Here is an 18,821-nt window from a genome sequence, read left to right as displayed (position 1 = left end):
CTTCCCCCGCAACCACTTCTTCCTCCTCTGAGGTCCACAGGACCAGTGGCTCTAACACGTCACAGCCAGCACCAACACCACACAACGGACGTGTACGCGTGCTCAGGCAGCCTCTGAGCTGCTCCTGTCCCTGAGGTGTGGCTTTGGGGCTGGTGCCCAGGTGAGACCATGGGCTTCTGGATGATGCAGGTGGCCTCTGGGGTAAGTGAGGGCTCACTCTGACTGGAGCTGGGTCATGGGCTCCCGGGCAGGGTGGAGGCCCATGTTGGAGGGACTAGGCCCTGGCTCTCGTGGGACGTGAGTGGCTGGGCCATACCATAAGGGCGTCGATGAGCTCGTCGTCATGCCGGCCTTTCTCCACCAGGGTCCCCATCTGATTCCTGAGGGTCTTCACTTCGCTTGACAGCACCTTATTCCGGGACTTGACACCCTCCAACTTCTTTTTCAGTTCTTCAAGCTCTCTCTGGAGGGCATCCCGCTCACCCACAAGTTTCTGTAATCAGGAAGTACAGTCCAGGGCAGTGGGGCTGCATGGGCCCCAGGGTCCCGCTCACAGGTGAGGCCCAGTGACAGGAGGGGACTTCTGAAGGCCGGAGAGCAAGGCAGCAGAGCCAGGGCCCTGGCTCCCAGCCCCCATGTCTCAGAGGTGTCAGGTGGGGCCCTGCCCTTGCACGTGATGGACGTCACTAATAGATGATGGTGCCCCTCCGTCAGCCTGAGAACACAGGCGTCCAGGCAGCCGCCTTTGCTCTGCCAGGGTCAGACATGAGAGGAGTCACACTTGCCAACCGTGGGCGTGTCCTCCAGAGAACATGGCTGTCGCTCAGTCCTGGCCTGAGCTGGGGAAAGAGTAGAGCCACGCTGTCGTGAACAGCACTAAGCCTAGGGTTCAAACAGAAGTGGCTCACCCCACCAAGAGCCAGAATGAGAGGGAGGTGCCACCCCGCTGCATTGCCTCCCCGCCTCCGCGCACATCCAGCACGTCAGCCCAGACTGCACCCCACTTGTGCTCGGGCCAGCTACTGACTGGCGGCTCAAGTGCTGTGCACGCCTTCGGAGGCTCCCTCCTTCCTTCCCTCCACCCCTCAGCCCTTCCTTCCTTCCTTCCTTCCTTCCTTCCTTCCTTCCTTCCCTCCCTCCTTCTCTCCCTCTCTCCTTCCCACCTTCCTTCTCAAATATGTCCTGAGGGCCTACGTTGTACTTAAAACTGTTACAGGTGCTGGGGAGACAGTAGAGAACAAAACAGAGTGTTTGTCCCCACGAAGCTAACATCCTAGCTGGGGAGACAGATGTTAAATGGTGACAAGCGCTTATTGAAAACTGGGGAAGGGAATGCGGTGGGAGGGACAATGGCATGGTCAGGAAGGCCTCTCGGAAAGGCGACATCTGAGAAGAGACTAAAGGAGGCGAGAGGAGGAGCAAAGGCCCTGGGATAGGACATGTGTGGTAGAGCGGAGTGAGAGAGGGGACAGGTCAGGAGCAAGGTTGAAGGGGGCAGAGTCCAGGTTAGGTAAACCATCAGGAGCCAAGCCTGAGACCCTGAGGGTTTTGGGCAATGGCTGACATAATCTGCTTTGGTCTTGAGGGTTAATTATCACTGGAAAAGTGTTTTCAGATCCCTGTGGAAGTGAATTATAGAAACGAAAAGTAGGAGATGATGAATCCGGAAGACCGCCGATCTCTGCGGGCGGGCAGCCATTGTTTACCAGTTGCTCTGCTGGCTGCACACTCGAGGCTCTAGCAGGCGCCTGGCAGAGGAAGGCCGCACAGGGAACAGCTTCCTTCCACCCGCGTTGTGGCTTACAATTGGTTCAACGACTGCGACATATTCTGTTCTGTGTGAGCGTGTAAGTCTGAGCTAGGGGCACCTCAAAGCCAACATTTTCAAATCTCAGCTCCCCCCATCTCCCTTGAGCCCCCTCCCTGTCTCCCCTACCCACCTGCTACACTCACTGGAAGTCCTTCACAACCCTTCCGCTTCTCTCCCTTCCATCCCGTCATTGAGCCCTGTAAAGTCGACCCTCAAATGTTGCAGGTGTCTGGCCTTTGGCGATAGTCCTACTGCCTTAGCTCAGGTCCTTGGTCACGTCTCAAGTGGATTATTGCCTCTGCCTCCCACGCCTCCTCCGACCTAGCCCCCCCTTCCTGACCATGTGACCTTCCCAACCTGCACAGCGGTCCATGTCCCTCCATGACTTAAAACCCTTTGGTGGTTCTCCACTTCCTTTAAGATAAAAGCCCAAAACCCCTGGCTGGCATACAAGGTCCAGGAGGCCCTGGCCCAGCCCGCCTCTCCAGCCCCACTGTTCCTTCCTCACACCCGATGATCTAGGACGCTGGGGGTGCAATATAGCGACGGTCACAATGTTTCTAGCACGGGGTCTAGTCCTGAATCAGCACTTGCAAATGGAAGTCTCCTAATGAAAAAGTAAGGCCTCGCTGTTAGGAAGCCCACTGCCAGGGCCACTGAAGTGGGTCTGCTCGGCCTGCCAGCACCCCATCCTGCTTCGTCCTCTACTTCCTTTGAGAAAGCTGTGCTCCCCATCCTCACGCCAACTTCTGAGAGGCTGACTCATCTCCCAGACCTAGGGGTGGGGATTGGAAGCCCGGCCGGTCAGAGCAGTCGGGACCCTCAGCTGCAGTGACTGGCTGAGGTATGGGCTCACGGCCTGAGAGAGCTGGGTGACGCTTCATTCTGGGACTTTGTTGGAACTACGGGAAAGAGAAGCCCTTTGTTTGCGGGGCTGGGCTGGAAGATAGAAGCTGGGACAACCAGGAGTCCCCACGGGAGAGAGGGAAGCCGGTCCGGAAAAAGGGACACCAAGACCGAGTCCCCAGATCCCTGGATCCAGCTGTGCCAAACACTAGGCCACCTCTAGATCATTCGTCTACATGGGCCTATCACTTCTGTTTGTCCCATAAGCCTGGTAGAGCTCGGCTTCTGCCACTGCCGGCACAGCGCTGCGAGGTGCAGCCAGCGAGACGCAGCGCCCACTCTTCTCCATCAGGCCCCCCAACCCTGTCCCTGGGCCATCGCTCTGCGCTGTGACCATCTCCTCTCCTTCTACAGGGGCAATTTCAGGTCTAGCATCCAGAACAGCCAGGATGGGGCCACCCTAAGCTCATGAAATGGGCTGACAACACAGTCAGGCAATTCCAGCTGGAGGGACAGGACGTGAGGAACAGGCACTGAGGCGACCCCAGACCCCAGGTGTCTCCTGCCTCTAACGGGTGGCTCAGAGCTCCTGACCACATGGGCCTCAGGGTGGTCGCCGTCTCCCGGTGCCACGTGCCCAGCTGGCCTCCTCCCTGGACGTGCGTTACCTCCCAGCCATCCTGTCTCTCCCTCTCCAGGCTGCGGATCCTCAGCAGGTTTCTCTCCTGTGCCGACAGCTTCCTTGGGTCTGGACAGACAGACAGCTCGTCCCTGGATGTTCCTGCAGACGGGCTGCGGGTCTGTGCCAACTGCTTCTCAAGCTCGCGGACCTGAGGGTGGTGAAACTCGTCATTCTGCAGGGGGTCTGCTCCCCCAGACTCAGCCACTCGGGCTGTCCCCAGGGGCGACGGGAAGCCCCGCTACACAGAGGACGCTGCTCTTGGAGATGGACGCGGGAGTCCTGTGTCGGGGCACTGAGGTGGGGGCGGAAGCTGAGGTGGCCTCTCGAGCCAAGCGGGGGGAGGACAGGAGGAAGGTTTAGCTTGAGAATGAGAAAAATCACCCCCTCGCTGAGGGGCTATGTGAGACCAAGAAGCAGATGCGTGACTCCAGGAACCTGGGAGGGAATGGATGGAGGACGTCAGTACAAGGACAAACTCTCTAACGCAAGACTGGGTGCGCTCCTTGAGAGACCATGGGCTCCTGGCCGCTTGCAGGAGACGCTGCTGAGGGAGGGCGGGGTTTAAAAGCTCAGAGACCAGCTCCAAGCCTCACTAGCTGTGTGACTGTGCACAGCTTACTGAACCTCTCTGAATCTCGGGTCCCTCATCTGTGAAATGGGCCTAAGGGTACACTCTGCACAATGTTATAAGGATTCAGTATACTGAACTTGTCTGAGTCTGGGAACCCCCAAGATGCTTCTTGGAATGACAAATCTTGGGGCCCACTCCAGACCAACAAGTCAGAGCTCCAGGGCAAGGACGGGGAATCTGCATTTTAAATAAGTCCTATGAGTGCTTTTTAGGATTAGACAACTTTGAGAAACCCCAAGATGGCCCAGGTGAAGCCCTCAGTGCACCGTCCAGCACTCATAGGCTCTTGGCAAGTGGCAGGTAGATGTCATCCCACAGAACGATGGCTTTATTGCACTTTATTGAAGTGAGTAACTCCTAGAGTCCTTCTAACCCTGGTTTCCATGTTGATACAACATAAATGATGAAACACAGTTGGGTAAACCTGTGCCAGGGGAAAATTCACCAGGATCCCCTGTAAAGGGCAGCGGCGTGGTTTTGAAAGCACACATCAGCGCCCTCGCGTGGCACTGTGCGGTAATTGCATTTAAGCACTAGAGAACACAGTATGAAATTTTCACTCACTGATGTACGCAGCTAAACAACAATAACAACTAATGCGTCGAGTGCTTATTATGGCCGGGCACTGAGCTGGGGGTTTTACAGATGTTATTTCATTTAACCCATAACACTTTCCATTTTTCAGGTGAGGAGACTGAGGTGCAGAGGGACAAAGTGACTTGCCTAAGGTCACCGAAACTGTAGACCAGCGACTGAGGCCAGACTCAAACTGGGGTCCCCTGAACCTCAAGGCCACACATTGGTCACGAGTCACAGTGTTTTGGACACCATGCCCCCTTCCTGTTGGCTTCAAGGATCCCACAGGAGGTCCCGAGGATAAAAGCTACCCAGGAACTGTGAACTTGAGGTCCCTGGGGATGAGGCCATGTGCTTGGCCAAGAGGGGAAGTTGCACACCTACTCTTGCACTTCTTGGTTTGAAGCCAAAAGAGGAAAATAGCCACAGCTAACCTCTGTACAGTGTTCGCTCCACGCCAGGCACTGTGTTGGCCATTTTACGTGTATTGACTCATTGAGTCTTCCCATCAGCCCTGTGGGCTAGCTGCTACCATTATCCACGGCATAGGAGAATGAAACTGAGGCCCAGAGAGGTGAAGGAACTTGCCCCAGGTCGTACAGCTGCTGAGTCAAGAGTTGAGGTTTGAATCCAAGCAGCCTGGCTCCGGAGCCCCAGCTTCTAGCCTCTAGAATGCTCCAAAATATTTAGAACATAAAGAGGGAGACAAGGCTACATCTTTATAGGGTAATTCAAACTTTCAAAAGTCTACAAGCATCTGGATGAAACTGGAAAAAGCCGGCGAGTACAACAGTCACGCAAATTTACATGAACTAGGGGAAAAAATATGCCTAGGGTAAAATAAATCAAAGGTTTTGGCATTCGCTAAGCGCCAGTGCCTGGCACGTGGTGTTATATAAATGCTTGTTCATCAAATAACAATTAAAATCAGGCCGGTGGGGGAGAATATCAAACGACAGTCCTGCAAGTATGCTCTGCCGAGCCTGAGGGCCTTTTTAGGGTTCCGCGTCTCTCATGTGGGGTGGGGCGACCTTTCCGGGGCGTTTCAAGCCGTCTGTTCAGGGCCAGAAGTTCACTCACCTTGCTTTGCAGCACGAGAATCTGCTGAGCCCGGCCCCTCCAGCTCCCCGGGGAGGACAGGAGCTGCTGGACATTCACATCTTCCCCGACCTCGCTGGTCAAAACCTGAAAAAGGCAGGGTCTTCAGCGAGGCCAGGAGAGAGAGTCCCACCAGAGCCCCCAAACTGCTGCCCCCTCAGAAGCGGTGCTGGCGCGTGGGGCTCCCAGAGGGCCTGGCCCCCGCCTGCACGCCTTCTTCCTGCCTCCAAGGCCGGCTGACCGTGCTCTCAGAGCAGCAGTCCCTGGGAAAGTAGTGACCCCCCTCGTCCCCTGCATTTCTTGGTGATGCTTCCAGCAGGCGAGGAACTGCCAATAGGGCTCAGATGGGGCCCTCTGCTCTTGACATATTCTGGGATGCGTGAACCACAAAGTTGACCAAAATCTGCTTCCTCAATTTGTTCACCTGCCACTTAGACCCGAGATCATTCTGGATGGCTACAGGAAGTACACTGCCACAGGCCTCCACTTCTGTGAAAAGCCACTGACTGGGGGCCGCGTGTAAGTGCCTCAAGAAGGAGGACCAGCAAACGTCAGGTGGGGATGTTTGACTCCAGAAAGGCCCAGAAATTGTGGCTGTTGAAGGGTGGGGTGCAGGCCCTACCTCAAGGCTTCGAGGTGGAAACAAAACACTCCAGCTGGTGCCCCGGGCCCCTCCGAAGCCTGTCACAGGAGGCAATCTAGCGCATGGAGTCTCTGGCGCTTGTTTCCACAATAAAACACTGTTTTGGAAATCTTGGCTAGTCTGAGTGGTTCCAGCAGGGAAGACAAATGCCAGAGAATTCACTATGTAAATAAAAATAAATAATGAACCAGCTGGGCCTGCATCCCAAGTCTGAGTATTTTCCTTTGAAAGGGGCCTTTAATACACAAACAACCTATTCATTTTCTAATATTACAGACAGCAAAGGGCAGGAGGCAAGTCTTGGCCGGCTTCCAAGTCCAAGGTGGCTCATTAAGGAGAGACTCGGGACCTACTAGGGTGCACGGAGCACAAAGAAAGTCTACAGGATTCTCGCTGGGTAAAGGGCACTGTCCTCCTCTGTCCAGGGCGGGGAAGGCACCACGAGGGCCGCGCAGGCAGCCAGGAACCCCTCTCTCCGCCGGTCTGTAGGAAGGGCGGATAGAAGGAAGCTCCTGGAGCTGGAGCCTGCCCGGCGCATGTTGCTCACGGGGCCAAGCACTTGCTGCTCCCGAATGGAACCTATTGTCCTTGCCCCGCTCTTCCCAAGCTCAGCCAGACGAGAACTCCTGACCCCTGGCTCTGGAATACCTTCTGGGCCATCCGGAGCTCCTGCTTCACGGACTGGATCTGGTTGCGGAGGTCGCTCATTTTCAGGTTTGTGGCTGCCAGCCTGTCCTGCAAGACCTTCACCTCTGGGGTCTCTGGCTAGTTGGGCAGGACAGAGGAGAGAACGGGTCACTTGTTGCCGAAGTAGTAATGATAATCATAGCTCCGTTCAGCCAGGGCTGTGCCAGGCCCCGCGCTCGGTGCTCCACGTGGAGCAACTCACTGAATCCTCTCGAACCTCTGTGACGTGGGTTCTGTTGTCAGCCCCTTCCAGAGGCAAAGCTGAGGCTGGCGGAGGGGGAGTGCCCTTGGCTGGGGGGGACCTGGCTGGGAAAGGGGGAGCAAGGACGTGAATCCTGGCAGCACACCTCTGGGGGTAAGCCCTTCGCTCAGAGCATTGCACATCCAGGGACGCAGGCGGTGGCCACAGACGGGGAGCCCCTGCAGGAGGCCCGCAGGCTCCAGAAACTTCCTAGACGTGGGCACTCTGCTGTGCTCCGGAGGCTGGTACCGTGGCTAAACCATCTCCACTCAGAATAAAGAGGGGGCTAACTCCATCACAGAAGGCAACCCCCAACGACCATCCTAACTTGGGGCCTCCTTCTTCCGAAACCATCAGCTTGGGCCTTGGGCCCCCTTTCCTGGCAATGAGCTCACGCAACAGAAATCAGGACCCAGTTTCATCGCCAAATGCTCCATTTCTGTGGCTTGAAGGACTGCTGCAACCACGAGAACTCTGCCTGCTGGAACTCTGAGCAATTTTTTTTTTTAAATAATGTTTGATTTAAATTACTGGGATGTAAATTTTTCTCAAATGTGCTGCCCATTTCACGGTCTTCAGTAGAAGTTTCTGCGACTCACAGAAGGCTGACATTAAAGGAATTTCACAGTCAGCCTACTGGAACCCCTTCCATAAGTGATGAAAATAAGGCCCAAAGACGGGGAGTCACTTGCCCTAGGGCACACAGCCGGTTGAGGGTGACACGGTCAGATTAGAAGAAGCCGGGTCCTTCCCCTGACCTGGCTGATTCTCCCACTTGAAGCTGTTTCAGGACCCCAGGCATCGTGGGTGGGCTGAACATTCCATCAGGCAATGATACCAAAACCATCTGCTCCTGCCCCAACAGACCAGGTGGGCTGAACTTCTGGGAAGCAGGGCAGGTGCTGCGGTGGCTTTCTGAGCTTTCCTCAGCAGGCGCACAGAATCCCCTGGGGCCACTAGTGCGGAAGGCAGATCCACGGAGATCGGGTCTGGGAAGTTCCTGGGTCCCCAGAAGTTGTGGACAGCCCAGGTGAAAACCACTGGGGAAGGAAATGGGAACCGGACACCCAGTCCAAGAAGCCTGACCTCATCTGGTTTCCTCACTGATGGAATAGGTAGAAGAATCCTTCTCTGTCCTGCTTCTTCACAGCACCACCATGAGGCTAAACAGAATACCCAGCGTGAACAGAGTATAAACTGGGAACTTACATAAAACACAAATGTATCTTTAAAAAAAAGTGTGTGTGTGTGTGTGTGTGTGTGTGTCCCTTCCCCCGCCTGGCTGCTTGCCATTCCTTCTCCCTGCTGTTGGATGCCTGTCCTTCCCCAGCTAAGGCGCTACTCTGCACGTGCCCCGGGCTGGGAAGCAGCGCACCCTGCCTGTCGGGTCCTCGGTGCCACGAGGCCCGCTGGCCCCGACAGGCGGTGGTGCTGGAGCTGTGTTTAGGAGCGTCCCACATGATGGCCGTGACCCTGCTCAAAGCACGGGGAGAGCACGCATCTTGGACCAGAGCTAGAACGCAGGCAATGACGCCCCTCTCCAAGCCTGGTTTCCTCTTCTGTAAAATAGGGGTGTATTAACACCAGCGTCCGGGGGGCCTGGGAGTGTTGAGAGGAGATGCGTATGAAGGCTGCTGTCTGGGGCAGATTCCGACAGAGGGCAATGCGGGGGGCCTTGCTTGGCGTGGGGTCGCTGCCAAAGGGGGCTGAGGGCTAGCCAGTGTCCTAGTGAGGGCTGGGCCCACATGCGTGGCAGCCCTCTCCCCACTGCTCCGCCAAGCCCCCAGTCCTCCCCTCCTGGACGGCTGGGCCAGCCCCACGTCGCTGCCATCTCAGAGCTGCCTCTGCCCAGAGCGAAATTCCACAGGCTTTGTGGGGGACTTGAGCATGGGCCTAGCCCTCCCCTTCCCTGGGCTATTTTCTTTGAGGGAATAACTGGAAGGCAGTCCGAGGGGAACAGACAATGCCAATGCTGCTCGCAGCACAGCCCCTGGGAGCCCCACGCCGACCATGCCAAGTGGAGGCAGGGCATTCAGCTCCGCTCCAGAACGCTCTCCGGCACATGGCGGCCAGAACATGCAGTGAGCGCAGGCCTCCGAAGGGCGGTTCAGGCTTGTGCTACCCTGAACCGTGTAGTGAGGGGCAACGTTGCTTTTGCTCTCTCTCCGATCAGAAGTGCCCTGGAAAACACAGGGTGCTGCTGAACTGAGGCTCACCGCCCGTCACCCACTCCTCTGTCAGAAGCCTACCAGGCTCCCTGTGGCCACCGAGCAAAGCTGAGCGCGCCCGCTCCAGCTGCCAGTCAAGGCCGCCCTCCGTGGTGACCCCACCCTAGCCTCGCTCGGCTTACATTGCCCTTTCCCCTCGTGGGCCCTAGGCTGCGGCCAAACATTGTCCAGCCGACACCCAGCTAGCAAACAGAATAGGAGTACTCAGGCTCCCCGGCCTCTCAGCCTTGGCTGGTACCGCACCTGCTGGAGTGCCCTCCCCTACTCCCCCTCTCCAGCAAGGCCCACCTCAGGACCCCCTCCTCCAGCCCACCTCCTAGCCGCCTCACATGGAGGGTGTGCTCCCTCTGTGAACTTTGAGGCCCTGGGGCCCTTTCTGAAGGCCCTGTCCCCCTCCTTCCTTCAGTGTGGCTGCTCGTCTCCCCTCTTGGGCTCCCCTATGGACGAAGGCCCTGTCTTGGATTCCCTGTGTCACAGGGCTCAGAAAATCCTATCACGCTCAACAAGTGACTGAACAAGCAGTCTCCCACCACTGGCAGCCTAGTCAGGGACACGGCGATGCTCAGTGTTCTAGATAAAGTGGGAACAGCTTAGCTGTGTCCCCTGGAGCCAGGAGAGGCCCTACAGAACAGCCCCTGCCAAGGGCAGAGCCCCTCTATCACTTCCCCAGCGGTGAGACAGGGTTACACAAGACTAGCTTTCACCCCACTAGGCTCCCTCCTGGAACCCTAGAGGCCTATCACTCTAGACTGACGGCTGAATTCTCCCCAAGACAGGCATGAGGTGGCTTGCCCCTGAGTTGTAGGCAAAGGGAGGTGGAGCAAGAAAAGGAGGACTGAACAGGGAGCCCTAAGGCTTGACTCCCTGTGTCTCCAAGAACACCCCTGGGGAGGCCTCCTGGGTTGTTCTTAAGACTCTGAGGCTACTTATTATCTGGCGTGGGTTCCTTGCCCCTCCCTTGTCGCCCACAGGGTCAGACTGCCTTCCTTTCATGGAGCTGCAATTCCCATTTCCTTGGTTCCGGGCCCTACTCACTGGCTAAGTAGAATGGAATCTGGGGAACAAGCTGCCGTTCCCAATAGTCACTTTGACTTTGTAGACTTGGAGCTCCACAAAGGGAAGACTTCTCACGATATGAATGCCCCCCACCCCCAACAGGGCTCTATTGCGCAGTAGTGAGCTCCCTGTCCCTGGGGGTAAGTAAGGGGCTGGATGTCTCCCCAGTGAGGATACTGTAAAGGATGCAGCTGGGCTGAGAGTGGGAGGCCAGTTGGACAAGGCCTTCCCTGCTCGTCCTGAAATTCAAGGGTTCCATGTTCCTCAGGCCCTTCCTATTCTCCCTCTCTGGGGACTGAATCAGAGTTAGACCTTCACTGGCCTGCCCTGGGGCATTCCTGGCCTCAGGCCACAGACTAGGTTGCTGTTCCCTGATGATGGCGCTGAGGATGCTGCCCTGGTGGGCATGGGCTCAGCCATGGGGTGGACCCCGGACGGAGGCGCCCACACTCCCATAGGGGACAGGAGGCCCAGGCCCACGGCAGCCTCGCAGACTCCCCAGAACAGAAGAGAATTCATACCAAGCCTCTGTCTCCCATCTGAGTCCTCGACGCCTTGGCTCCCACGTCGGTGGCTGCCTTGGCTGGTAGCCTGGCCAGGGCCGCCTGCAGCTGAAAAGCAAACCTTGCATTTAATACTGGATTCTGCTTGGCAACTGTGATGTCTGAGTGCGGTGCTCTGTGCCGCGGCGGGTGTGTGGTCACTGATCTCACTGGCTCACCTCTCAGCTCGCTTCAGGACCATTAACAGAAGAGCTCGCCCCTACAAACTGCTCTGCGATGCGAAAGGGTTTAACTGATGGTCCGCCCCACTCCCCGGTCACACACTGGGATTCACTAACAGCTTCATACGTAATGCTGCAGCCGTGGTCTGTATCCTGGAGCTCTGTCCACAATCTGGGAGGCGCAGCGTAAAGGGATTATGGACTTCATGTGGTAGACAAGAAGACAGGGTCAGAAATGCTAAGAAACCTGCCCCACGGGCTCACGGCCTGGAGCCAGCCAAGCCCAGCGCTCCATACAGCCAGCCAACTGCCCCTTTAAAACTTTCCCGACTGTTCACACAAAGACCAGACCATGTCTGACAAGGCCGGGTGGCCTGTCCTCCCACCCCTGTGACCTCATCTTCCTCCACTCTTGGCCACCCGAGTTTCTTCTCAGACCTTCTTCCCCACTCGGGGCCTTGGTTCTCGGTGGCGGCGGGGGGAGCAGGTCCCACCTTTCCCAGTGTGGCCCCTTTCCACCCTCCAGGGACCCACTGTGCGCGTCCCCTGCTCTAAGAGGCCCTCGGTGCTGGGTCTGCCTCTGAGGAGGGCAAGGCCCATGCCTATTTCATTCCCCCCTGCAGGGCCTGGCACAGAGCTTGAGGTGGTTCAGGACCATGAACTGCTTGGGCTGTGTCCTGGCAAGGCCGGAGGGGGCCTGTGCCTAGCTGTGGGAGGGCAGGGGGCAGCGGAAAGAGGAAAACGGGCACAAGTGAGACAGGGTGCTGGAGTGCTCCTGCTTCTAGCTTTGCACTAGCGAGGATCCCTGTTAGTTCAGGCAACAAACATTTATCCGGTGCTTGCTATGTGCCGGGCACCGGCCGAAGCATCTTCCATTGTTCCGTCTCTTCATCGTCAGAAACACCTCAGGGTGAGGACTCTTAGGACTACTGTGTGTCAGCTGGAGGAAACTGAGGCACAGTGAGTTTATAACCTACTCGAAGTCACAAAGCCGGTCAGTGACGGAGCTGAGATTCACACCCGGGTGGTCAGGCTCCGGGTCAGTGTCCTCACCACTCCGACAGCTGCCTTCCTGTGCCCTGTGCCCCCTTGCTTCCTGACACACTTTCCCCCCTCAGGACATGACAAAGACTGAGGAGCTCTTTGCAAACACTGACCCAAAAGCCCTTCAGAAGGCCCAAAGCATCTAAGTGTGGCTGCCTCTCTGGAGGAGTGGCCCCGGGTCCTGGGAGTCCCCTCTAGAGGCAGGAATGACCAAGGCCCCTCACTTCCCGCTCCAGCGCCTGGACGCGATTGCTCAGCTGTTTCACTCGGGTTTTCGCGCCCTCGGACTCTGCCGTCAGCACCCGGTTCTTTTTGGACAGCTCGACGATTTTGGTGGCGATCACATCCCCGGCCACACCGGCTGTCCCTGCCATGAAGGAGAACAGCGAGGTGAGTGAAACACGCAGGCCCACACATCAAACTCCGGCCACGGTACCGACGGCCCCAGGGTGTTCAAAGCTAGAACACTCACCAAAGGGCAGAGGCTCAGGGGAGTGACCGCATACCTCGGAACCCTGAAACCCAACTCCAATGAGAAGAAATGCAGCCACTCAGAAAAGTATAAATTTTACTTCTATGGGATATAAATTTATTGCCCCAATTCTTCATGCCCTCCTCCGTGACAGGGTTACACCTCCACACCTCAGGCTCTGTGACTCTGCCGTGCCCTCCAGCCAATACGCTGGACCCCCTCGACCCTTCTACGGCCCCCTGACTCTGGCTCAGCCAATGATTTGTTTGGCTAATGGCTTGTTGGCAGATAACGCACACGTAGAGACTTGAAAAGCACTTGTGCAGTTAATTCCCCCTCTTTTGTCCATGCCATCTCCACGGGCACACAGCCAGCCCAGTTGGCAGGTCCCAGGAAGAGGAAGAGACACGTGGAACAAGGCTGAACCACCCTAGCCAGGCCTGGCCTAGATCTGTGGAGCCCCAATTAACCCCAGATGTTTGAGCTCAATACGTGCTTCTTGCTGAATGCTGCTGACGTTATGTGGTGGTTTCTTACCCAGAGTTTTGTGGTGACACCTGACCGGTACAAATGCACGCATCCCTTTGCAGATGTTGATTGGGTTACACCAAGTACTGGGCACTGTCTGTACTAGGGATTCAACGGTGAATAAAAACGACTTATGGAGTTTACATTCTAGCCGGGGAGACAGATGATAAAAACAAATAAATATGGATTCTGATGTCTGGGAGGACTACATACTATGAAACAAAGCGAAGCTGGGCAAGAGGGTGAGAGGGAGGGGTGATGCTATTTCAGACGGAGTGGTCAGGAAAGGCCTGCCTGAGGAGGTCTGTGTGAACAGAGACCTGGATGAATGAAGTGAGGGGTCAAGCCATCAAGAAGAGTGTTTTCAACTAGGAGGAGTATTCTAAGAAGAGGGCACAGCAAGTGCAAAGGTCCAGAGGCAGGAATATGTTTGGAGTATCGGAGGACCATCAGGCAAGGCGGAGTAGCTGGAACACAGCGGGCAAGGGCAGGAGGCTGGGGAAGAGGTAGCTGGAAGGGTGTGAGTGTGGGAAGTTAAACGGTGTGGGGCTGTGCAGATGGCAGGCAATGGGAGCTAGCCCAGCGTGGCCACTGACTGACTGGGTAGCCTTGGAACCCCCAGGCCAGCTGTGCAACAGCAGGTCCCCTCAGATGGTCTGCAGGTTCTCTGACTGCTTCTGACCCCCCAGCAATGGCAGGGACACCTTCCTAGGCTTGCTTTTTAATACAACCATCCTGAGCCCCAGAACAGCCTGAGAGTGACAACTGATGGGAGGTAAACAAGCATGCTGGATGGTTTTCAAAGCGACTCAGCCCAGGCTTGTTGCTGCTGGCCTGGGCCGGGCATTGAATAGGGCAACTAGGAGCAGCTGCCCTTGGCCACCTCCTATCTGCTGAAGAGGCTGGGGACGCTTCAAGAGAAAGGGCTCAGAACCTGGGGATGGAAGCCAGACCTAGAAGTGCACGTGGCCCAGCAGTGAGTTTTCTGGGTTATGTTTTCCTTCCAGGACTCAAAAATCCTGGAACTAGAGGCCATGAAGAGGTCCAAGAGAGGCCCTCTCTAGTCTAAAGGGCGGGAAGGGGGACTCAGAGAAAACAAGAAAAATCTGAGTTTTTTTGTTAGTTTGCTTTCCCAAGCCCCACTCTTGAGGCTGCAGCCACAGGGTAAGGGGGCAGCAGTGAAGGGACAAGCACAAAAATGCTAAATATGTAGGTAAATATAATATTTTTTCCCCTTAGGCTCTTTATGTGTAATGACTGACAGCAAATATTACAACACTGTCTGTTGGGATTTTCGCTATATAGAGATAGAATACATATCCAAGCGGCACTACATGGGGGAGGGTAAAGGGATCCACAGGGTGGTAGTTTCTTCATTCTGCTTGAAGTGGTAAAACACTCATTCTAAGTAGACTGGGAAAAGGTTATGTATTTTGTGATCACCTGAGCAATCACTAAAAACTCGTACAAAGAAATATAGTTTTTAAAAAACAGAATAAAAGCGATAACTAAAAATCCAGACAAAGGAAAACCAGTCCACCAGCTGTCAGCAGCCCGTCGCTTGCGGCCTGGTCTAAAAACATGTGCCGGGCCCGGCAGACTTTTCTCTTCCAAACTTGACGTTGGAAGTCAGAAATGGGGACTACACAGTGAGGACTGGATTCAAGAGGTCTTGGGGAAGATTAGGGCTGCAATCGGATGAGGCTATGAGCAACCGGGCAGAGACAACAAAGAGAGAGCATGGGACAGGCTGGGCGAGAGGGAGGAGTCCCTGGGTCCCCAGTCTCCTGGGGCAAGGAGGCATCTTCTGCTTCTCCCTGGAGCTCATTGGTTTCTCTACAGCCTTGCCGAAGGGCAAGCTGCCCCTTTGCATGTGAACCCGAGCCAGGATGGGTGTGTTTCTGTGTCTCACAAGTCCTTCTCCTTAGTGTGGTTTTTGTTTTAGACAGAAAAGGCCAAAGAATGGAGGGAGACACAATAGGCTACCAAGGGCCTTCAGGATACCAAATTCCCTTTGCTTTTTAATTCAGTACTGGTGCTTTGCATGCATCTAACCTTAAAGAGACTGGCTCTCAAAGGTAGGGAGGGATGCCCTGGTAGATGTCGGCGGAGGCCCGCTGTTATCTGTGATTGGTTACACCAACTTTCTGGTTTAGTCAGCTACCTGGGAATTGCTCAATGGGTATATATGGAACAGAGAACAGTCAGGACCAAGGTCCCTACCAGATCTGCAGGGCCAAGGTTTAGCTCATAACCACAGAGCCAATGTCCAGCCCACACCCACAGAGCTAAGGTCATCTCCAGGCCCAGAGGCCAACATCCTTACCAACAGAGCCAAAGTCCAGCCCAGACCTGAAGGGCTGGGCCCACTCTAGACCCTACTGGGTCCTAGGAAATCCCCTCAGAACAGCTACCTTCGCTGTCCCATCTGCTTTTCTGGAAGAGCAAGTGCTGTGGAGTAAATGCCTACTTCACCGGGGCTTTTTCCCACCCATAACACAGTGTCTGAGCCAGAGAGCAAGACCAAATGGACCCTGCTGGCCCACCGCGTGCAGCGAGCATCCATGGGGAGTCCCTGTCGTGAGTCCTAGCTGGGCCACCGACACTACCCAGAATGCCTGCCGACTGTCCCTGCTGTTCCTGCGCTCCTGTTTCCTGGCACGCTGGCACCCTGCGCCTGCTCTCTTCCTCTACCCTCTCCTTCATTTCCGGGACTCATCTGGACAAGCCTGACCACAGCTGACCCTTGGCACTCTCTCTCGAGAACCTGCCCTCTGGAACCTGCTGGTTGCCCTGCCCAGGGGGCTCCTCGGTGGCTGGGCTGGCTACTGGGACTTCTGGGCAGGGACTGTTACAGCCATGCCCGAGCTACCTGTGAAGGCAAATCTGTCCTCTTCTATTTTCTTTTTGAGATGTTTGATTTCAAAGTCCCTTTCTTTCAGCAGCTTGTACAATCGCCCGTTTTCATCCACCGTCTCCCTGAGCTGCTCTCGAAGGTGTGCGATCTCATCTTCAAGCATCCTACAGGGCAAGGGCAGAATTATAGGGACGGGTGGGCGGGAGATAGGCCTCCACCACCCAGGTGTGTTGTATCTGGTCGGACACTAGGTGGTGATAAGACTGGTCTGTATGAAATGGAAAACGTCAATGGGCAGATTTTAACACACTGTTCTCACAACAGAGTGATTACACACGCACATGCTTGCGCGCACACACACACATACACACACGAAAGGAGAGACAAGGTTTGAATAACATCATTTACCATGGATTAGAGGGAGGGCTATATAACTGACTGCCCCTCTCCAAGAATCCATACTCCTTCAAGCACCCATGGAATGTGGATAAAAATGTATTATATAACAGGCCACAAAGGCAATCTTGGCAAATTCCACATAGTGGACATCATACAGGCCATTTTCTTTAATGGCAATTGACTAAAATTAGAAATCAATAGTAAAAAAGGTGGCAAAAATTAAAAGAAAGAGCAAGCCCCAAAACCCATCATCTGTTTGGAACTAAAAAACACACACACACTCCTAAATTACAAATGGGTTGAGAAGAAATTGTAATGTGTGTCATAAAGCATTTAGAACAGACTGACCGTAGCAGCATCAAAGCTTGTGACATGCACATAAGTGATACCCGGAACGACACTGAAGGTCGTGACTGCATGTATGTATATATACACACACATTAGGAGACCAAATAGCAATTGCGGGTAAACCGGGCAGAAAGTCAGAGCAGGTGGCTGGTTTTGTTTATCATGAGTCGCCTTGCCAGGCTCTCTTCAGCACTTTAAAACATGAGAAATGCGTGGCTGATGGGTCTGGGATCACGTCTACTGTGAGGCGTGGAACGGGCTCCCTAGGAACAGGTGTGTGGGAAGCAAGGAAGTTAGATAAGTTAGAGGGAACAGTAATTAATAGGTAACAACTGATATTATCATGATCATGATCATTATTACTATTTTTAAAGTAGGCTCCGCACCGAGCATGGAGCCCAACACAGGGCTTGAACTCACAACCCTGAAATCAAGACCTGAGCCAAAATCAAAAGTTGGACGTTTAACCGACTGAGCTACCCAGGCGCCCCTGATACTATCATTAGTGTTGTTACTCTACCAATAGCTCAAGTCTCCACCAATTCCAGTTTCTCTGATTTGGGGAAAGATCATCGGGAAATAGGTCTCGGGTGAACTTAGAGCTCATATTCAGGAACCACAGGAACTTTGTCAATTATTGAGCAACCTGTATGTTTTTCCCAATTAGCATTTTTTAGCAGAATATTTTGAAAATTGAGAAGCCATGAAAAGTAAGAATCTGAAAATGGAGAAGATAGATTCTGGGCCAAACCAGAAGCAAAGAGTCAACTCAACAATTATTGTGGTTTCTTTTTCTTTTCTTTTCTTTTCTTCTCTTCTCTTTTCTCTTTTCTTTTCTTTTTTCTTTCTTTCTTTTTTTTTGCTAGCAGAAAATTTTGTATCAACATAGCCTTCTGCTTCTAATAGCAAGTAAAAATCAACATGCATCTGTGATATTGTTGAATTTAGAGCAAAATGAGAAGATTCTGGACTCCTTTCAAATGAAGAACCAAGGAACCCACAAGAGCTTTTTTACACAGGTATGTTTATGGGTTGTTATGTGTCAGGAAAGGGAAACTGGCATAGGAGAACGATCCCAGATGAGAATTTGGAGCAATGATCATTTATGAACCATCAGAGTTGGCCAACCAGCTCCTCAGAAACCCAAACATGGTTTTCATGAGAGACTGAATAAGAAAATTCGAGTGAATAAGCTACACCCCGCTGAGCTTCAAATTTTCCATTTGACTTTAAATGATTTTTAAATATAGTTCATATCAAGTTATAACCACAGGAGCACAGATCTATCAGACCCAAGTCTTCAGTAACAACCTGTGTCAAATCCTCTGTGGCTCAACTTATAAAGACACACCTAGTCAACCTGATGGCCCGGTGGTCTGTGACCAGTTCGCCCCCACCCTCCCTACCCCCCTCCAGTGTTCCTGAGAGAGTTCAAACTTGCCTTTACCTCTGCTCAAAGCTGTTTTTCGAGCTTTGCTCCCCAGCTTGGAGAAGGCTGAGGCCGTCGGAGATCTCCAAGAGCTCTTTTTGGTCATCGACTTTGATTCCGAGGCTCAGTTCCTTTTCCTTCTGTTTCTCCATCTGCTTCTGCAGCCTTTTGTGCTGCATCTCCTGCATGGCCTTGAACTGGAGCCGTAAGGTGTCCTGTGCACCTTCATCTGCTGCCATCTTGTCCTAGGAGTAGGAAAAGGCGCAACCCCTCCAAGTACACATTTCCCGAGAGTGCTCCGCACACAGTCAGCTCTGTCTACAGCTTGCAAGTCTGGAGGACCCTGTTTAGCCTTGTGTGGGTCCATATAGAAGCTCAGGAGACCCACCCTGACCTCAAATCCCCTGAAAGCCAAAGCTGAGCCAAGCATCCTCCCCGGCACTGAATGTGCCCCCAGACCGCGAGTGGTGTCAGAATACTCCCCGCCACCGCTCAGACTCAACACTGTTCTCCTTCCTGTCT

The 18,821-nt window shown here is 54.2% G+C and overlaps 1 protein-coding gene across 1 annotated transcript in view; it reads right to left on the bottom strand.

The window, feature by feature from the left end:
• Positions 1 to 18,538, bottom strand: part of CCDC13 (coiled-coil domain containing 13) — a 38,047-nt gene extending 19,509 nt beyond the window's left edge. The window contains exons 1-8 of the mRNA XM_026496822.4: positions 18,318 to 18,538; positions 16,139 to 16,287; positions 12,491 to 12,633; positions 11,020 to 11,109; positions 6,935 to 7,051; positions 5,626 to 5,730; positions 3,325 to 3,486; positions 317 to 493 (exon numbers count right to left, since the gene is read on the bottom strand). Coding sequence (XP_026352607.2) covers positions 317 to 493; positions 3,325 to 3,486; positions 5,626 to 5,730; positions 6,935 to 7,051; positions 11,020 to 11,109; positions 12,491 to 12,633; positions 16,139 to 16,287; positions 18,318 to 18,538 — 1,164 coding nt within the window. The remainder of the gene's footprint in view (positions 1 to 316; positions 494 to 3,324; positions 3,487 to 5,625; positions 5,731 to 6,934; positions 7,052 to 11,019; positions 11,110 to 12,490; positions 12,634 to 16,138; positions 16,288 to 18,317) is intronic.
• Positions 18,539 to 18,821: the final 283 nt, after the last annotated feature.

The sequence above is a fragment of the Ursus arctos genome, unplaced genomic scaffold (genome assembly GCF_023065955.2).
Source record: "Ursus arctos isolate Adak ecotype North America unplaced genomic scaffold, UrsArc2.0 scaffold_20, whole genome shotgun sequence".
Lineage (NCBI taxonomy): Eukaryota > Metazoa > Chordata > Mammalia > Carnivora > Ursidae > Ursus > Ursus arctos.
Note: the sequence above shows the minus strand (reverse complement) of the source record. Positions and strands in the feature narration are given on the sequence as shown.